The sequence below is a fragment of the Crinia signifera genome, chromosome 6, assembly GCF_055691185.1.
Source record: "Crinia signifera chromosome 6, ASM5569118v1, whole genome shotgun sequence".
Taxonomy (NCBI): domain Eukaryota; kingdom Metazoa; phylum Chordata; class Amphibia; order Anura; family Myobatrachidae; genus Crinia; species Crinia signifera.
Genome location: NC_139222.1, coordinates 180,612,889 through 180,634,813, shown reverse-complemented (window position 1 = coordinate 180,634,813; position 21,925 = coordinate 180,612,889). Strand labels below are relative to the sequence as shown.

General features: G+C 41.7%; 1 protein-coding gene across 2 annotated transcripts in view; it reads right to left on the bottom strand.

Annotated features, from left to right (window-relative positions):
• The window catches only part of DNAH9 (dynein axonemal heavy chain 9), a 367,658-nt gene that overhangs the window by 158,957 nt on the left and 186,776 nt on the right, over positions 1–21,925 (bottom strand). For both annotated transcript variants that reach the window (XM_083148325.1, XM_083148326.1), the window contains exons 46-50: positions 15,418–15,541; positions 11,216–11,358; positions 5,982–6,143; positions 5,650–5,883; positions 219–479 (exon numbers count right to left, since the gene is read on the bottom strand). In XM_083148325.1, the coding sequence (XP_083004451.1) occupies positions 219–479; positions 5,650–5,883; positions 5,982–6,143; positions 11,216–11,358; positions 15,418–15,541 (924 nt within the window). The remainder of the gene's footprint in view (positions 1–218; positions 480–5,649; positions 5,884–5,981; positions 6,144–11,215; positions 11,359–15,417; positions 15,542–21,925) is intronic.

Sequence of the window (21,925 nt, the reverse complement as noted above, 5' to 3'; positions counted from 1 at the left end):
CCGCCATCACACTGTGCTAGACCAATGCTTGCCAACTCATTCCCTCCCATTTCACATCTCTAACTAAAAGTAGTCTCAAGTGTAATGTACATGTATTTTGGTGCAAATGTCACATCACATTAGGAATTGTGTATTTTCCGTACAAAAAAACCCCCAAAATCGAAAACATACAATCATGGTCTCCCCATGGTCTCACATTTATTGGTCATAAAACATACCCTGTTGAGAGTATTCAGGGCTTCTTGTGCTGCTATTAAAGCTGGTTCTGCTTTGGCCAAGTCCGTTTCACAGTCTCTCTGCTTCTTTCCGACCTCTTCGGCAATCACAGCAACCTTCTTCTCCTCATCATCAGCCACTGCTTTCTCTCTACCCACCTTCTCAGTTTCCACACCCACCACCTGGATGAGTTTGTCGGCATCTTCGTTCTTCTGCTTAAGATCCACCTCTTGCGCTGCAAGTTTGGCTTTTAGATCATCCACCTTTCAAGAGAAGAAATTGTTATGTGTTATATATCCAGTAAGCGGTTTAAAAAAAAAGAAAACAATATAATCTGTGATAACAGCTACATCAATCTGCTTGATATTATAATGATGAAAGGAAGTGTACATACTGTATTATTTAACAGTGAACTGGTATTTATTTGGACTAATATATCTAAAACAAAATGTTGGTTTATGCTTTGTTCATTTGTTTGAGGGCATTATGGTTTAAAATAATGCTCCTTTACATTGCACAAACAATGGGAGCATGAAACACTGCTGCTGTTTGTGAGCTCATGATTTTACATTGTACCTGTAAATTGGGGAAATGTTCACAAAGACTTATTAAACCAGACCTGTGTTATAACATCCTCAGAGATTCCAGTAACCGAATGCATTCAGAAACATTTTATGCAAGAAACTATATTTAGATAAACACATTTACCTCAGGCAGAGGAAACAAAATCCCTGAAAGCAGACAGGGTTGTGGTCACAAAAACACAGGTTTCACTGAACCTTTGTGTTTTCATGAGAAAATGGATAAGTGGGTAGCCTGTAAACAAATGTTGGTGGAACATCGGTAAAAATCCAGAAAAACAGAGCAGCAAATGGTTATGTATTGTTTGAGAAAGAAGGTACCTTGCTATGTTTCAAGAACAGGTCTCGCTCCCTAGCACACGGGGCAGGCAGTGTTAGGGATCCTGCAGTCTTCTACAGGAAAGGTTTTAAACACAGCTACACTACCTGGATGTGGTTGCTCTGGAGTGTGTAAAGGATAAAAGAATTGTGGGTTTCACTGGGTGTGGTGTCTGGTGCGGACTAGCAGCCGTATGTATGCTAGAGCTGGTGGGGCAAAGCTAGAAACAGGAAGCCATCTCTTGTATAGAAATGTGCTGTTATAACATTTCTGATCAGTAAACAATGTATCTGCCTAAGCCAACCGGTGTGAACATTTGTTTGTAAGCAGATCTTTACAAAGTTGTGTCATTTGTGGAATCCTCCTGCCAGCCAGGTTCTGCATGGTGAAAACCAGGCACTGCCTTTCTTGGCTGGTGAGGTGGTTAACTGGCTCGTAAATATGTAAAGTCTATTTTGTGTCCTTGTTAAATCAGCGTGTGGTGTAGTTACCTGTGCACATGAGATCCAATCAGAGGTTATTTCTGTGCAAATCCAGTTTTTCGGTGTGTTGTTTTATTGTTCCTCTCTAGAAAATGATAGCCAGAAGCAGCTAGCAGGCAAGCATCTATAAATGTCAGAAACCGGCTTGCAGGTGTATGCTAAGGGAGGCCCTTACACCATCACCACAGATAGCAAGATGGAGAAAATCCACCAGGCCTTAGTCAATGTGGCTGCTACACATCAGGATCAGTGGCCTTTGTGGAGGTATAAGTGGAGAACAACAAATTATTGTGGACAGAGCTCAGTGAGCTCCAATAGGGCAAGTACGGACCTGCTATCATGTAAATGATAACAACCTCAGACGACGTTGAGGCATATGTCCTATTTCACACTAGCCAGGATTGCCCACCACGGCAAACTCACGGACGGCTTTTTGCTGTGCTGTGTTAATAAGTACTCAGTGGATCGGGTCCTTTCACACGAAACAGCCCGGTCTGGCCACCGTCTTGCAGCTTGATCTATCAACTGAGCAATCCCTGCATGGAGTTTGCTGTACTGGTCTTTCCCAGTGGGATATAAGCCTCTCTGTTGTCTGGTGAAAGGATGGCAACTCTGCTTAAATGGCCAACAGTGGTGTGGGAGGCAAAATAGGCTCCTTATTACATGGATAAAATCTATTATACTCTTTGTTTTCAGATTGCATAAATTATGTCCCAACTAATCAAAATGCCTTTGGCAAACTGCAGGCAAATCGCCAACTGTATGCATATTTATTGGGAATGCCTTATCATTAAAATCTGTGGAGCAAAGTTTTCTATCTAGCAGCCAAGGTCATTGTCTGTGATGTGACTCCCTCACAAGCGGTGAGCTGATATGTGGACATTTTTCTTGAAACAAGGGTTTACTATTGCTTAAAATTGAAAGTGTCATTCCCTGAAGCTATGAAATTACAAAGCTTAAACAGTTATATAGGATAGTCTCCCCCCTCCCCACTAATCTTTCTAAGGCAAATGATACATAAATCAAGACCACAGTTCAGGTCTCGAATCCTGAAATCACCCTGATAAATTTTGTAATACTTCTTTAAGAAAAATAAGTTGTAAGAAAACTTTAATTATACAGGAAACTTCTTTTTAAACCTCTGGAGACTCTAAGAAATAGGAAATTTGGAGAAATGAGGAGAGAGGTGTACTCATGCCTGGCTGCAGCATCTCTGTATGCCTGTATGAATCTTAGATTAAAAGGGTACAAAGTCATATGGGATTAATTTTATGGCACTACAGCATTGTTAGAACAATTACATTGAGTGGATGTTGGCTGGCGAGAGTCTCCAGGGGTCTTTGAACAGACTCTTAACAAATATATTACCTGCACTTCCAATAACATCTAAACGAAATAAATTTGTTTCCTGTTTGGCTGCAATTATGTTGCTGCATTTAACATGTCTCTGAACAAAATCTATATCACAAAAAGGTAAAAGAAATGTCCATTTTCAGACTAGAAACTCAGGTAATGCACGGGTGGTTATATAAACCCATGCACTAATTATCTGAAGGGCAGTTTCAAACGGAAATGCAAAAAAAAAAAGATAGACAAATATATGACAAAAGATGACAAAAATGGTAAAAAATACCACAATTTTTGCTCCTATAACTTACTTTAGTGTCTATGTAATGTTCCATTGACTTTTGTTTTGTCACAGCCTTACATACAACAGCTTAGCCTTCCTGTGTGCGGTGCATTATGGGGCCCGTACCTTAGCTAGCATTTGAGTTAATCCTTCATTTCACAATGTTAATTTAAAAAAAATGTTAATGTACTGTATGCACTTCATTGATTGTCCCCAAAAAGAAAGCAGAATCAGTAAATCAGGTGGTCCAATATGTTGGGTTACACAGAACAATTTTGGCGGGAATTTGTTTGTAATCAGTCCATTTGCAGACCGTTTATTAGAATTTACTAGTAAAATGGACACTCACTTTGGATGAGAAATAAATCACTGAAAAATAACTGCAGTGTCTGTATTAAAGATCTACAGTGTCTAGGTCAACAGTCAATAGGTCGCCATCAATAGGTCAACATTGACAAAAAGTTTAACCTGCAAAAATGAAATGTCAGCATGCATTAGGTCCAAACGCACAGAAGCAAACAGGCTTAAAGGGCAATAGTTGACATGAGTAGCAGAGTGAGGCCTGGTGTGCGAAGCGAGCCATGGAAACTTGTGTGCTACGTTAATTTGGGGTCGATGTTCACAGGTGGCGGCATTGACACTAAAAATATGTGCAAAAACTCAACCTGTCGACCTTTTCATGTGCCTACCATTTCGATGTTGACCTTTTGCATATGTTGTATAAAATAGCGTATACAGCTCATAGATAGCGCATAGATTTGCACTGCAACAAATCCTTGAATATCTATGTTGGATGTGAAAGTCCTCCTAATGGCTGATGGCTGGATTTTTTTTTTTTTTTTGTCTATCTCCCCCCCTATGTTGGGGAATCACTCTTTTCACAAAGATAAAAATAGTTCCACAAAATATAAGATATAAAAATATATTGTTATAATCACTAAATCAACACATTTTTGTAATTTCCAACCAGAATCTAAGTAAAAGTAGATGGCCAATAGGGGCAACATAAATATATGAGGCTTGTCCGAAAGAGAAGAAGAGGCACCAAGGTATAGACCAGCATACCATATGAGATATACTGAATCTAGGTATTAGAGGTATAACTAGTTTGAGCAAGGGATTAGAGGAGAGAGGAGATGAGAATAAGAAAAGAGGTACCTCTCCACTAAGAACCATCATGAGCAAGAGATAGAGGAAGCGGAAGTAGTAAAAATAGAGAGCTAGAGGATAGGAAGCAAAAGAAACTGGGCATATATATGTATGTTAGGGGTGTTTGTTTTTTAAATGTTTTTGTCTGTAATAAACTGATTGTATGTGTTGTAGGATATTGACTACTGGGACTAGGGGTATTCGATTCCCATGCTTGGATAAATCTGAAAAACCCACTTGTCCCAGAACGTGGACACTTGCTATTTTTTTATGAATTGATGTATGTTTGTCTTTTATATGTCTAAAATTTCAATAAAGAATAATAATAAAAAAAAAAAAGAAAAATAACTGCAGTGTCTGTATTAAAGATCTACAGTGTCTAGGTCAACAGTCAATAGGTCGCCATCAATAGGTCAACATTGACAAAAAGTTTAACCTGCAAAAATGAAATGTCAGCATGCATTAGGTCCAAACGCACAGAAGCAAACAGGCTTAAAGGGCAATAGTTGACATGAGTAGCAGAGTGAGGCCTGGTGTGCGAAGCGAGCCATGGAAACTTGTGTGCTACGTTAATTTGGGGTCGATGTTCACAGGTGGCGGCATTGACACTAAAAATATGTGCAAAAACTCAACCTGTCGACCTTTTCATGTGCCTACCATTTCGATGTTGACCTTTTGCATATGTTGTATAAAATAGCGTATACAGCTCATAGATAGCGCATAGATTTGCACTGCAACAAATCCTTGAATATCTATGTTGGATGTGAAAGTCCTCCTAATGGCTGATGGCTGGATTAGGGTACAGTGCAGGTCCCAGAAAGCCATTGGGAGAGTCTGATCCAGGGGGTTAATTAGTCCTCGCTAGTAGTGTGGCCAAATTGCAGTGTAAATGATTGCAGCATTTAAAAAACTGGAGATTTCTTACCAAATCTCTCACTTTCTGAATCTCTCATCCTATTGCATTTCACCCAGAAGGGTGAACTGGAAAAATCAATAAATTGGGAAAAAATTACAGACTGTGATATTTTACTATTGCTAATGTACTGTATGGGCCACATAAAATCAAAGATGTCCCCCTTGTAGACCAGTTTTGCTTATTTGTACCTCATTTTAAATATCTTAAATAAATTGTCAGATAGAAACCACAGAATTTATCTCAAATGAGATTATTGACTAATACACTCTTAACATGCTATCCTAAAATGTGTTTGTTTTCCAGAATTTGGCACAAAATGTATCTAAAACAGCCACAAGGCCTTGTGCGGTACCCACCTGGGCAGAGGTGCTGTTCAACTTTTCTAAACCATTCTCCAGACGTTCCATCTTGGCAGCAAGCTCTTTTCCTTTTTTCCTCAGCAGGTTCTGGTACAGCTTGATTTGCTCCAGGAAAGACTTGGGAGTAGTGTAGTTGTAGCGGCGCTCATTAGTCAGGTAACTTTTTGACAACTCATTAACACTCATGTGCACATAAGCCATGAATTTACTTATAGATTCCTTGACTGGTGCCTGTAGTTAATATAATAAAAATATGTTAAGAAGTCACATATTTTTAGTGCTTTCAACTAAATGCCAAACCATGAGATACTCCTATGATGGTATCTCACCTCAACGTTCTCTGTTTCTTGGAGGAAACGCAAACTGACAGATTCCAGTGCCTCCTGTGGCCACTCATGGAACCAGTCAATAGCTGTACAGTTGACTACAGCAGGGAATTTCCTGCTTCGGACCCGCAGCTTGCTGCCGACAGGGGAGAAACACAGAGCAACCTAGCAAGGAATAAATTCATTATAACACTAACACAACAAAGTGAAGCCAGTTCTGTCATGATATGTATAGAGGATATTTTATAGGTATGGGTATGCAAAAATTAAAACCATGATGTAACCCTTGATAGAAGTAATTGTGGACTTGCAGCATTGAGCAGTCATCATTCTCCCAGAAATGTTATAATATGTGTTGATTCAAAAACACCATTGTCATTTTATATGGGTTTAAAAATAGCAGCTTATGTAAAGTGGCTGCAAAAAGAAAAGGTTTTTTTAGTTTGCTCACATAATATTGCAGCAGGCATCATGATGGAGAATAGCAAATGACTATAAATGTAAGGTTAGTATTATTACTAACTACAACTTACTAAGCATTTACACCGTTGCTATTACTTACCATGGATTCAGTATTGAATCCCGGCGGTCGGGATCCCGGCGTTCAGAATCCCGACGCCGGAATCCCGACAGCCGAAATGCCGACAAGGGGGGGACGTGGATCGCCCCCCCTTGCGGGCTCGCTGCGCTCGCCACGCAGCGGGCCAGGTGCCTCGCTACGCTCGGCACGCTATTTTATTCTCCCTCCAGGGGTGTCGTGGACACCCCAGGAGGGAGAATGTGTCGGCATTTCGGCGGTCGGGATTCCGGCGTCGGGATTCTGAACGCCAGGATCCCGACCGCCGGGATTTTAACTGCATCCCCTTACCATAGCACATAACCTTAATCTGCTTCCCATAGTCATGTAAGGGGAGAAAAAATCTACTTCCAGTTTATTTAAAAATCTTATTTCCTAAGGCAAGGTCTAATTTGCATAGCTGTATGTTATGTTCTCCCAAGGCAGCTGACTAGGCGGTATCTGTAGTTTTGCCTCTATAAATTTAAGTTCCTAACACATATAGGGCCTAATTCTGGTTCACTCACAAATTCTCTCTCTAATGGACAAAACCATGTGCACTGCAGGTGGGGCAGATGTTAAATGTCCAGAGAGTGTTACATTTGGGTGTGATTTTATTTCTGTGAAAAGCAAATACAGGCTGCATTGTTTTTACACTGCAATATAGATATCAGTTTGAGGTACAAACCCCGCCCAAATCTAACTCTCTCTGCATGTTACATCTGCCCCACCTACAGTGCACATGGCTTTGTTCATTAGAGAGAGAGAGAATTTGTGGTACTTGTGTATTATCACAGCGCCCACTAAGCAATTTGCTTAGTGGGCTATTCTGCGTAGGAAAATCGCATCGCATGGGCCATTATAGTGCCATGCGATGTGATGCGATTTTCCTATGTAATTTATTCACTCCTCTCTCAGCCCCGGGGGATCGCATTGCATGGCATCGCACCTCCCGCAAAATCGCATGCAATCGCATACGATTTTATAGGATGTGCATGACATTACCTATACCATAAAATGATTGTACGACATACAATGATGTTTTAGGGCCCCCACTATCAACGCCACCCTGAAGCATGGCGAGCGCAGCGAGCCCTGCGAGTGGCAGAGGAACGCGTCCTCCGACATTTTCATTACCCCACTATCCACGTCGGCGCGGTGTTGACTTTATATAGTGTGGCGAGCGCAGCCAGCAACCAAGCCCAAAGCGTGGCGAGCGCTGCGAGGGGACGCGGAATACATGTAAAGTATTCAGCGTCTCCTCGCCGCGCTTTGGACTCGGTGGCTCGCTACGCTCACCATACTATATAAAGTGAATTCCACGCCGACGTGGATAGTGGGGGAATGAAAAGGTCGGATGCATTCTTCTCGCCACGCTTTGGGGTGGCGTTGATGGTGGAGGGGGGCCTAAAACCTCATTGTATGTCATACAATGATATTATTGTACAGCTAATGTCATGTCATCGCACACCCTATAAAATCGCATACGATCGCATGCGATTTTGAGGGTGATGCCCCGGGGCTGAGAGAGCAGTGAACAAATTACAGCAAAAAATTGCATCGCCTCGCATCGCATGACCCTTAAATGGCCCATGCGATGCAATGCGATTTCCCTACGGTGCCGTACGTAGCAAAACTGGGCGCCTTGATAATACACAAGTACCAAATTTGCTTTTGCGAGTGAACCATAGTGACAAAATAACTATTTATCAAAAGAGGCTTTTTAATACATAGATTTTGCTCAATTCTTATTAACACTCACTAGCACCTTTGCCTCTTACTAGTGTGCTGCCCTGGGGTGGTTTTGCTGGTTAAGTGGCCTTTGCAGGCTAAGTGGGGTTCTGCGCCCCAGCCTTAAACTTAGTATTAGACTTTTTTGGTGATCTGCTGTTTGTTTGTTTTTTGTTTTTTTGGGGGGGGGGGGAGCATTCCAAGAACCTTGTAGATTGTATGTCAATATGATAGTATTCTTTCCTTAAGGAACTACAAGTCTCAGCATTATGGAACTTTTAATTTTGTTATATGCCCATATTACTCCAAATGTAGCAGTACTCCAAAGCAGACATTTTCTGAGGGAAAAACTGCATTTTGGGCTTTATAAATAGGCTCCCAGACCAGTATTTGTCAAATATGTCCTCTTCTAGGCTGCCTACTGATTTAAAGAGAAGAGCTAGGTAGAGCTGTATGCTAATCAGAGTCCTAGTGATATACCTTAATCTAGAGTACAACTGCGTCCTCATATAACTAACCTCATTACATCATGCAGCACGTGACATCTAGCGTGAGTGAGTTGAGCCATGCGTTATGGGGTCCTTTTATTAATCTAAGTCGTACACAGATTTACCGGTATCGCATATCAAATAAAACAGGCTCATGAAGTGGTTTTGCCACATCACATTTAAGAAAGATGCAAAATAGACGCTTTGCACTGAGTAGTGATGCAATTTTCATCAAAGTAGATCTAGAACTTTTATTTTATAAAGTGAGAAATCTTTCTACTATATTATGCACACTAGAAACTTTGTTTTGACTATGTGTACATTATTTTTTAGCAGCGTCTAGGAAAACAGCAGTTAGCATGTTGTGATTTGGGAATTCCCACTTTTTTGTTGCTTTTTTCTTTATTTAATATTTAACAATGTTCTTTAGGCACAAACATTTTGCAATCAGACATGAAGGATTCCCTTGTGCAGAAATAATGGCTGTTTGTATCCTTCTGAATGGGCTAATCATTTTTCCGTTGTTTTCTAAGGGATGGTGGTTGTGTAATCATGTTCGAGATGCATCTTTTGAAAAATGTATTGATTGGGTAATCACATTTCAATGGGTATTTTCTCTAGCATTTGCACATAGCAGCTACCATCTGTTGCCCCCCTCCCTTTTCCTTCATTATAAATAGAGAACGCAAAGAAAGCAAGGCCGCCAGACGTAATATTCTGATTCTCTGACAAAAATGCTGTTTTCTCTGTGTCAGGACCAAGAAGCTACAGCTGCGCAAATTCTCTGTGCAGAGGAATTAATACAGACATTTCTTTGAGATTCTAAAATGAAAATAGAAAAGTCTAGGGCGATTCAATCCAGTGCACATTTACTATAAGCGTTGCAGGAAGTATAAAACATTTCATGTTATTGCTTGCATTAAAACTGAAAAAAGACAATTATAAACTAATATATTTTTCATAAATCCTATTTAAAAAAGTAAATTGTATCAACTTACATTATGCTGTTTTTATAGAGAAACTGTTTAAACAAAGTAATTTCTACCTCATCTTTTGGGGGACACTGCACAAATGCCTGTGGGTCTTCACAAAGAAATCCCAACAGGAAGTGTCCCATCCAGCAAAGTCATGTTACAGCAGTGGCATTTTATGACTGCTTTCGAACAGGCCTTCACTGTAATTCCCACTAAGGTCTGGTGGAAGTGGCAGAAATTAGAGGTGGCAAGCTTTTACTTAATCTTTTAAGGCCTATACTCCTATACCCAAAATCATATCTGCAGTGTCCCCCGATTTGGATACATTTTCTTATCTTCTTCTAAGATGGTGGCAACAGTGATTCCATTGTTACTTATAATGGACTAAAGGGGAACATTTATAAATAAGGATGGTATTGCAGATGTAATCTTAAATAGAAGCAGTTGCTGCTTCTATGTAAGCCAGAGCAACAGCTACTCCAACCACATCTTAATCAGGCGCAGTGTCAACAAAGGTCTCTTGGTCTCTTTGCCAGTTCTCCTGAACAATGAGACCCACTTTAAGGGTAGGTAGTGTAGGAGGTGGCCAATAAATGGCACAGCCTTAGATCTTAGTAGGGTTGTATAATTCATCATCACATAGAGATGATCCATGCTTATTAAATTAACACACAAAAGTAAAAAAAAAAAACATTGTTGATGAAGCAATAGAATAGTTATCTTTCCTAGGGATTAACATGGAAAGCTAGCAACCATTGCTGGTTTGCTGGAGAAGTTCTGTTGGCTTACCATTGGGGTCAGTCACATGATGCACCTTAATTGCAGAGGTTTAATGGTATATATTGGTGTAATTTGTTTGTATATTAACATACATAATCAGCATAAGCATAGCAGCATTTCATCTATGGTTCAAACATTGATGTTTTGCAACAGTGCTTAGAAGCCATTAACCATTAATGTCAAAACCTTTGCTGGATAAGAACAGTCTATCCTGAGATCCCTGTAGAAGAATGTATCTTTTACAGTGCCAAAGTAAAAAGAAGACTCCAATCCGTTTCCCTATGGTCCAAAATAGATACGTAATTTGGATGTATATATTTCCACATAATCTTCAAGCACCAGTTTCACAGGAGCGTCATATTACTATTCTATTACCTAACACTCCAGTCCATGACCTCACTGGTCAGTGTTCCTCTCCTTACATCATGACTATGTGGATATCATAGGCAGCCCTCTGTTTCACTTATATAATCATATATAATCACATGAGTAATCTGGTCAATGCATCCCACGAGATTATCACAGACATAATAATCTGTGCTGTTTTCAATAATTCAATTATATCATTGAATGAAATTTTGGTTTGTTTTTCTAAGAAAGTAGTTATTTTTATTGTACCCTAAAATGGAGAAGTCTATATTTAAGTGTGTGAGAACAATTACTGTACATGTATGAGCATAATTCTACAAAGATACTTTATGCATTCACCTTTAGTTGTCTCCTAACTCTGTCAATGAAGAATTTCCAGCAGTTTTCTCTTGTGTCCATCAGACCCTGGCTTTTCACTTCATTCCGTACACTGCCAATTATATTTTCCACCTCATCGTCTGGAAACAGGTCTGGAATCTCACCTTCAGAAACCAAAACATGTTTCATGAGAACATATTAAGTCAATATGTAGCAACCTAGCACTTTTTTTTATACCTATGTACCACTTTTTCACACTCTAATTATTACCTCTCATCCATGTAACACTCTCAAGCTGCTGCTTCTTACTAATGTAACATTTTTTTAATCATATCATTTTATTGAAATGTTGTCAAACAAAATCAACAAAGTTAGTCATAACAAAAGTGTAGATGACAAGGTAAATCAGAAACATCATGCATCAGGGAGGAAACATTATAAACGGTGTAACTAAAAACTGGAGAACTTATTGGCAAAAGTAGCTTCCACAGAGAGAAATGAAAAGTGTGAAGAGGGAAATGGGAGGAGAAGAGAAATAGAAAGGTAGAGATACATAGAAGGAATTAAAAAAGGAGAGAGGAAAAAAAAGAGTGTGGCGATCTTGGCGGGGGAGGGGGAGAGGGGGAAAGCTAGATGAATAAGAGAAATGGTGAATGCTGCAAAATTTAGCTGGGTAACATAACAGGAGTAGGAAATAAATGTTTAAACTATACCGGCAATGGTCACACCCTGAGTTCCATTCCATGTAGACCATACTGCAATGAACTTGTCCACATGTTGTTTTGGAGGCTTGTAATATACTCCATTTTGACTACAAACCATATACGATTGAGAAGCTGTTGGCATGTTGGAGGATGCTTGTGTTTCCAAGATCGTGCAATCTGACTTTTAACGGCGCAGGATATGTACATAGTTAATTTATTTTTGTATTTGGAGAGTTGACAAACTGGGGCACATAGAAGCAATGAAGCCGGCTCAAGGGGAGTAGCAATGGGAATCATAGGGATATCAGAAATTGTACCATTGACAAAAAGGGAGTGATATTAGGACATGTCCATGAGATGTGAAAAAATGGTCCAACGTGACCGCATTGTCTACAGCGAAGGTTAGAGGTGGCAGGGTACATTTGGTGCAAACATTGTAGGACAAGGTACCATCTGGAATATACTTTATAAGAGTTTTCCTTGATGGAGACGCTAATAGAGCATTTGGAGATGTTGAGACGAATTGCTTCCCAAGTGTCACCTAGAAAGTTACCTAAATCCAATTCCCATAGTTGTTCTAGAGGTGGAGATTCCAAAGGCCTGTACATACAGAGCAGAGAAGGGAAAGGGGGGACATGATAGAAACTTTCAAATATATCAAGGGTTTTAACAAGGTACAGGTGGGAGACATTCTTCACAGGAAGAGGAGCAACAGAACACGAGGACATGCAATGAAACTAGAGGAAATGTGAGGAAGAATTACTTCACAGAAAGAGTAGTAGATAAGTGGAATAGCCTACCATCAGAGGTGGTAGACGCAAATACAGTGCTTGGGACAAGCATATTGATATCCTTACAAAAAAATAAGGATCAAATATGGTTTGAGGTAACATGTTTAAAAAAAGAGGCAGACTAGATGGGCCAAGTGGTTCTTATCTGCCGTCAAATTCTATGTTTCTATACATAAATGTTCGAACGCCATAGCGTATCTTAAGGAAATTACAGAAGGAAGAGACGAAGGGACAGTGTCGAATTTGGAGGTATTGGTAGAAACAGGATTGTGGGAGAGAATATTTTTCCTGCCCGAGGCAGATTGTGGTACACATCCACCAAGGATGCGTTGAAAACATGTAATACCGGCTGCTGTCCAAAGGGAGACAATGTGGAGGGAATGTTCTGGGAGGAAAGGGATGAAACGGCAGTACAGATGGTGTAATGGTTAGCATTGCTGCCTCACATCACTGAGGTCATGGGTTCAATTCCAACCATGGCCTAACTGTGCAGAGTTTGTATATTCTCCCCATACTTGTGTGGGTTTTCTCCGGGTACTCCGGTTTCCTCCCACAATCCAAAAATATACTAGTATGTTAATTGGCTCCCAACAAATTGAAAGAATAGAGAGTGACATCTTCTTTATACAAGTCCTGGAGTGCCGCTTCTTTTCTTGAAGGATACAAATTTGCTGTTGAAGGCACCGGGCAAGCTAAACCTATAACAGAGTGCCGGATATATTACTCGACACATATATATATATATATATATATATATATATATATATATATATATATGTAGTAGGGAGTATAGATTGTAAGCTCCACTGGGGCAGGGACTGATGTGAATGTTCAAATATTTTCTGTAAAGCGCTGCGGAATATGTGTGCGCTATATAAGAAACTGTTAATAAATAAATAAAATGAAACCACAGAGGTGTTTGAGGTGAGGGGTGATAAGAGAGTGAAAGTTTAGAATCAAATGGATAAGGTATGCATAACAGAAGCGACCATAATGTAACATTTGAAACACTTAAACCTCTCACTAGTGTGATGCCTTGGGGTGGTTGGCTTATGGGGTCCTGTGCCCTGGACTTAAACCTTAGTGTTAGGGGCCACCATATGAGGTCACCTGGTTGTGGTTGGTGGGCCCATCATTTTGGCCAAAATTAAGCTAAGCACTTCAAATTTACTTTGCAGAGTTTATTCTAGGCAGGCTGGGGGACATAGAGTGAATGGGGGCAGAGTAGGGGACCATTCTGATGTGATTAATGATTCAAAGAATGTCAGGCTGAATGGTCGGCCCCTACACATTTACACTTCACCAAATCTGGCCCTCGTCACAAAAAGTTTGGACACCCCTGACTTAGAGTGTGCACCTGCAATTTTTCATTTAACATATTAGAGGATAAAGGTTTTGGCAGAGCAGTTGCTGTGCATTCTGTGTCCTTGTTTGAATCTGGCACACAGTACTGAATGTGATACTTCCTGAAATGCTGGATCACACCTGAAAAATTTGCAAGATCCACAGGAGTGCAGCATGAGATACAGTAAATGGACCAAAATGGTAGCAGGCTTCTGTTTGGTCAACTAAAATGTGCAGCCACCTGGCATGTTTACCAGAAGTGTCTACTGTTTGACTTGGTACACCTTTATAGAAGCTGTTTAGCAGAGGTTCTAAGTCACATTATGTACTGAAAATGTACTATACTGGGCAAATGTCCATATAATTGTATACATGTAAAAGCATTTATGCATAGTTTTTTTATATACGGCACAATCTATTGTTCTTATTTTCATTAGACATCTGATATGGATAGAGGCATGTTATCTGCATAGGTTAGTGAAATACACATTATATCATATTTTACCCATATTACCAGTGTGGCAACAAAAAAAATCCCATCTACAAAAGGAAATTATTACAGCCTAGGCTATCCATGAAGGACCTCAATGTTAGTGGGCAGGTTCATATCTTTGGACAATTATATGCTAACAACCTCTTAATTAAATAAAAAAAGGTAATAAATATAATATGTTAGTACCAATGATTGTATAATGCACCAGCACTCCTCTGTTTTGCACGTAACTATGAATCTCGGGAGTGTGGTATAGGGCTCCGTCAGTCAGTATCCCGACGTCGGGATCCCGACTGCCGGTGCTCCGAGAGGGGGGTGAGCGCAAAGAAGCCCCTATGCTTGCCACATGTTCTATTCTCCCTCTATGAGGGTCGTGGACCCCCGCGAGGGAGAATAGCCCCTGTGAGTCAGGATCCCCCTGTTGGAGCACCGGCAGCTGGGATCCCGACGTCGGGATACTGACTGTCGGGATCCCCACTGTTGGAGCATCATCCGGCACCCGAATCTTGGCAAGGTAGAAACCATCATTACCATGATGTGGTCAGGGTGTGCAGTTAGTGGCCCATTTTCTATATTGTTCATGAGGAAGATATGGCTGCAGGATCAGCATGAATTGCGATAGCTATAATTGTTCCTAATGTATACTAAGACTATTAATGCAATGATAGATAGTTTGTGTTCTGTTGGCTACTTTGTTTCAACCCACCAAGCCAAATGGTGCTCATAGAGGTTACTGATACTTATGGACACCTTAGGTTAACACACAAAATGTTACAAATCACCCTGGGGAGGCATAACTGTGCTCCAAAAAGTTGACTATGTGTGTGGTTTGCATCAAATCAACAAGTATCCATCATCTCCTATGGAAAGTGAAATGCTAAAAATGCTTACCAGAGGCCAACAAGTCATTAACAAGGACAAGGAACTTCTCATCAGCCACCTGAGCATCGGTCATCAGGAAAACTGTTCCCACATTCTTCACTCCTGCTTTGATGTACTGGCTTGCCAGGTCAGTCTGTAGGTACAGTGCAAAACAGACAATTTAATCAGTGCAGAAAAGGCTATCAAAGACAAAGGAGGTGAAAGAAAAGTGTTTAAATATGACCATCTTGCATTAAGCAGCAGTTAACTTTCAGTGCATTTGCAGTGATAAACCTCATAAGGATGGTTATATTTTTATATCACTAGTTACCGGTCCATCAAAATGATGAAACATCACAGTAATGTCAATTCCGACAACTTTGTGTGCCCGAACCTAGCAACACTTGAATTGCACCATCTAGGGGCTGCTGGCACACAATACACTTGCAGTTGTCCCCCCCCCCCCCCCCCCCCCCCTCCACAGAAATAAGGGTCTGCATTAGTCTTTTCTTGTATAGGATTATTAACTAGATTAGCAGCTCCTACTGCCAATCAGATCCTCACCAAGGTTTTATGTTTGTTTTTTTAGACATCTATACAGAGCATGGCACTTATACTCAGGCTTGAGCTGGCGCACTGGGTTAATGGGGAAATGCCCTACAAACCAAATGCAAGTTACAGTATGGTCACCTATGGTCTGGAAAGTATTCCTTAGTATTATTGTGTTTCCAGGTGGCTATCACCATCTCAGGAAAACCAAGATGGCAGAGCCGGCCCTAGCCTAAATTACGCCCTAGGCAAGATTTTGACTGTTGCCCCCTAGCCCCGCCGCTAGTTCCGTCTCTGACCCTGCTCCCCTTTACCAGCATCAGCAACCCTCATCATAGCAGTCAACATTTTGGTGCTCCTACCCGCAATTTTTTAAATAGAAACAGCGCACCCATTCGGTGCGGAGCCCAAACAGGGGTGTGTTCTTGCTGGGAAGGGGCATGGCCACACAATAGTACCCCAATTCAAATTATGCCACACAGTAGTGCAACTTTATTCACATTATATCATGCGATGGTGTTCCTTATTCACGTTACATCACACAGTAGTACCACTTTACCTTATTTACATTACTCCTCATATTATTCACATTATACCATTAGAAAAAAATCCTGAGAAAATATTGTATTTTAAGCACCTCAATGGCCTGTGCTGGGCAGAGGAGAAGAGCTGCAGCTGCTGCTATCACTTAAGGGGACGGGGCCCGGGGCCCCCACTGGGCCCTTCCATCACACTTTGGCCTGGGTAATTTGTACCCCCTACCCCTTTTTCTCGGCCCCCCTGATAATACCACACAGTAATGCCCCTTACACATGACACACCTTATTAATGTCCTTATAACCATAATGCCCCTTACAAATTATGCCAACCTTTATTAATGCCCTTCATACACATAATGACACACATAATCCCCCTTACACATATGTCACACATTATTAATGCCCTTATACACATGACACACATTATGCCCCTTACACATATGTCACACATTATTAATGCATTTATACATGACACACATAATGCCCCTTACACATATGCTGAACACTATTGCACAACCAAACCACCCGCAGACAGGACTCGCACAGCCGCTAACAGCCTCACTCACACACACAACATAGGCATGCTGCATATCATTTTAATCAGCAGAAGCTGCTGATGCCCCTAGGCATTCCAAATGCCCTAGGCAATTGCCTATTTGGCCTATGCCTAAGGCCGGCTCTGCAAGATGGTGATAGCCCACCAATAAATAATTCAATAACATATATAAAATAATGTTATGCTATTGTAATGTATTGGAAGTTAAGGTATTTTAATGAATATATTACAGTATAGTGCTATATATTTAGTGTAGCAACAGGTGGAGCCAATTCATTTAACAGTAAGACTACATTTATTTTAACTAAATGTGGCATATAAATGTAATGAGGTTGAGGGAGCTATAAGGACTGATAATACAATAAATGGAATATAATGTGAGGACAAGTCCTATTTAATTTGAATGTTAGGGCTGGTTGCAGGGTGGTGATGGTAGATGCATAATAGTAGAAAGTCATCAAAGCTGCATAAACAAGTAAGAGAGCTGACCAGGGATTAAAGTTAGGGGAAAGGGGGTGGAACGGTGTAATGGTGAGCTAGAACTGGAACTAGTTCAACCTCCACCTTGGCCCTGCATAGTAATTCTAACACAAAAAGCATGGGGGGGGGGGGGGAGGGTGTCAATAAACATTATCACTGGCCCTGACTGCCAAATGGGGGAGGGGATGGGCGCTAATTAAGTGGCAGGGGGAAATGAGTTACCCTACCTCTCCAGGACCAATTGAAGCCCTGAAGTTGACTATCCTTCCATGTGTTTCTGCGATTTTGTCAGGAATGCCCCCTTTTGTGGGAAGTCCTGCACACTTATGACTTTTAATGCAGATACAGTTGAGAAGTATGCACTGCATCAAATTACTATCTCTTATCCTGAGACAATGACTGGTGGAGGAGCAATGTCACGGTACCGCTCTACTCAGCTCACATTTTGGTACTTGTGTAGTTTCACGGCACCGCCGCGCGCACACTCCGTCTCTGAAACTTGACAGCCTGCCAGAGGCTCTGTTTAACTGTGCGCGTGCCGCTCTAGCTTTGCCTGACTGTGCTCGTGCCGCTCTAGCTGTAAGCTACATATTGACAGCTACATTAACAGCGTAGCGCCGGGCAGCAGCAGCAGTAGCGCGCTGCCCAGGCGCTGACAGGTCACTGTGGGACTTGTAGTTCCACAGTGAAATAGGCATCGCCTGGGCACCGCTGACAACGGGGGCATGAAAAAGTGGACACCCCGGGCACCCCCCGGCACACCGCTACCAAAGGGGGAGTCCCCCATGCAGATGCTAAATTTAGACGCAAAAGCGTCTGAAAACCAGACTACCTGCAAGCCGCTAAGACGGGGGAGTTAGGATTCAGACGATAAAGCGTCTGAAACCCGACTACCTGCTAGCCGCTAGGAAGGGGTCGTGTCCCCCATGCAGACGCTTTAGCGTCTGAAAACCGGACTACCTGCTAGCCGCTAAGAAGCCGGGGGGTTTCTGGACTTAGACGCTTTAGCGTCTGAAACCCGACTACCTGCTAGAGGCTAAGAAGCTGGGGGTTTCTGGACTTAGACGCTAAAGCCTCTGAATTTAGTTGGGACTAGGGGTACATCTAAATTTAGACGCTAAAGCATCTAAATTTAGTTGAGTCTAGGGGTACACTATTTAAACCTGTCCACAGTGGCACTAGTCGACGCAACAGCTGTCGACCTTGTAAATCCCACTATCCATGCCAACCCGAAGCGTAGCGAGCGCATCGGTACGCGTCCTACGACGCACCCCAGTGTCCGGGTCAACAAAATTATATTTATGGTTGACCTTGCCATGCAGGTAACCAGCCTGCTCGAGCTGCTGGGTGTTGTAGGCCCTCCAACAGTCCGCGTAGACGATGGTGCCCGGTTCAACATGGGCCTCAGTGGCAGCCATCAGGGTGGCCGCATCCCGCCGCTCCACCGCAGTAATGAAGCACTGCCCGGTCTCCCTGGAGATGTCCCCGAACACCCACTGTTGGGGCAAGAGCCATCCCACGTTGCTCTTCCTCTTGACAAAGAGGCTCTCGTCCACCTCCACAATGTGACCCGGGCCTCCGATCCGCCACTGAGGCTGCGCCAGCAGGTCCACCGTGCAGGCCTCCCTCATCAGATTATTATACTGCACGGCAGTTTTTTGTGAGATGTTCAGCTGCCGATCACAGAACTTAATGCTGGTCAGCTCTTCTGCCCAGCAATACAGGAAGCGGATCAGGGTCACGAAGCTGAGGTGAGACCCCCGGAACCACTGCGCGGACCTCACGCTCCCCTTCTTGCGGCAGCTGCGAATGTGGCAGCGCCACATGCGCTCTTTCACGCTGAGCCTCATGGGGTGGCCATTGGGGCAGGTCTGGGTCTGCGGCAGGAACTGGCGGGCCTGCAGGAAAGCCACCGCCTCCTCTTCCATCTGCGGCAGACTGAACAGCGTCAGACGCTCCATCACCATAGTGAGGTTCGCCACTGCCATCATAGACCTCTGTCTCTCACGCAGTGCTACTACTGACTGACTACGCTAACTGCGTAGCGCTCTGACTGACTACGTTACGCTGTCCGCGAGGAGCTAAGCAGCAGACTGTGCGTGCAAAGTTCCGGGAGTGTGAATTCCGACGCTAAAAGCCCCTTAAAATGTTAGCGTCTACATTGGGGACACCCCCTTTGGTAGCGGTGTGCGGTTTAGGATCCCCGTTTGTGTCCTGTTTACACGGTACATTTCATTACATTACAGGCACGCGCAGCGCTACGTTACATTACATTACATTACAGCTAGAGCGGCACGCGAGCCTTTGGCAGGCTGCCAAGTTCAGAGACAGAGTGTGCGTGCGGCGGCGCCGTGAAACTACACAAGTACCCACATTTTTTATTCATAATGTGCAGGATGTGTGTACATTTCCAGTGACATTGGCAAGAGTCAATGAGGGACAAGCAGAGAATGAAGGAGTAGATACAAAGAGTGGACAGGGAAAAGGTCACCTCTTCACTCTCCATTTGGTCCATGTGAAATATGTTCCCCCACCGCTCTTTTACATAAGGGAAAGAGGTGGCAAGTACAGTACTTGTATTTTATATTCTGGGGTTTTGCAAATGACATCTAGTTAATGAACAATTCTTTGAGTAATGCACCAAAATCGATGATTTTGCCTCGTACTACCATTGTTGTAAAGTTTACATTATTTTGTATTATGTCCCCTTAAGGATTAGTGTTAAAAAACTATTTAAAAGTGGCTACAATTGTATTCATTTTGAAGCACAAAGAACATGTTGTGCTAAAGGCAAATTTAAATAATATCTAATTGCAACAGGATTGATGTACAGTTTATTTGTACAGTATATGCGACACAGTATACATGTTCACTCCAATGAAAAGATCTGCATCAGAGGGGCAGATGATATGGGAAAATATGAGAAAAGACATATAATGTGCAGTGTGATCCGTCACTGGCATATAATGGGTTATCAGAACAGCTTTCTTTCTGTATAAAAGCATTTTATGTGCGCAGCACTGTAATGTATAGAGTGCAGATAAGGAAGTGGAATCTCCCACACACAGAACAGTGCTGTGCAGTACTTGCAGCCAACTCACTGACTCTGTCTTGACTCCAATTAAACACATTGGTGATACCACCCAGTGTGGCTGAGTGGGATGAAAACTAAATACTATTACACAGAAGGAAATTTATTTTAAGGTTCTGAAGGGGGAAGCCATGCAGAATACGGTTTTCTATTCTGGTATTATTCATTCTACAATTATAATGCAGGAAATATATGGCTAAGGAACACATGTTATATTAGACTATGCATAATGATTATCGTTTTTAGCCTATTAAATATGCTATGTTAAATATGACAATCAGGAGTGAAGAAAAGACATTTGCAACTTTTCCCCATGAGCATCACTATTATATATAGTGGATTTTATGGCCGAATTTCCGCTCTGTACATCTACAGAATCTTCAGCAATCTGTGAAATTAATGATTAGTGCAAGAATCTGGCATAACACATACCTCAGCTCTACCCACAACAGACCTGTCAGTGGCCTATCAATTATTTACAGCGCTTTCAAACCTGAGATATGCACAACTGTTTAAATATTTGTAATGTCCCAGCTGCCTTATGTCAGTCTACAGGTGAACAGTGGAACATAAATGTAGAACACCATTATAATGTAATGTTATTACACTGTGTATGAGGCATATAAATATTAAAATGTGTAAAAATAATTACAACACAGAGTGAACGGAATGAGAAAGGACTTTCATGTCCACCTGAATGCATCTGCTGCTATCTCTGCCACTTAATAAGACAGAGACACCATACAAACGTAAGTGTAGAGTGACAGTCCAGATGATATATTCTGAGTACAATGAGAGAGGTCATTTTAATGACAAATGAACTTCGCTATAACTGATTATTTTAAAAACGGGAGAGGTAAGCCAATTCATTATACAGAAGCTGCAGGGCAAAGCAATCTTACATAGTTACATAGTAGTTAAGGCTGAATACAGACTTGCGTCCATCAAGTTCAACCTTCCTTATTAAAGTGCATGATCTTTTTGCTTCATCCCTTATATAACTGAAATCCGATCTAATTATATACAGATTGTAATTGTTATTTGTACCCCAATAGATGATTGTCCAACCTTATTTTAAAAGGATTTATTGTCTCTGCCGACACCACTTCTCCAGGAAGAGAGTTCCACAATTTTACTGCCATGACCATAAATGTTAACTTTTTTTTAGTTGAAATTTAACTTGATGAGAACTTGAGGATATAAATGATTCAAAGAACATGTAGGTAATCAGTGTAAAGAACAGTCCAATATTAATTAAAAAGTCATGATTGGTCAGTGGAACAGGAAGGAGCTTGTGTGTCGTCACCGCCAGCACTTGCAGAG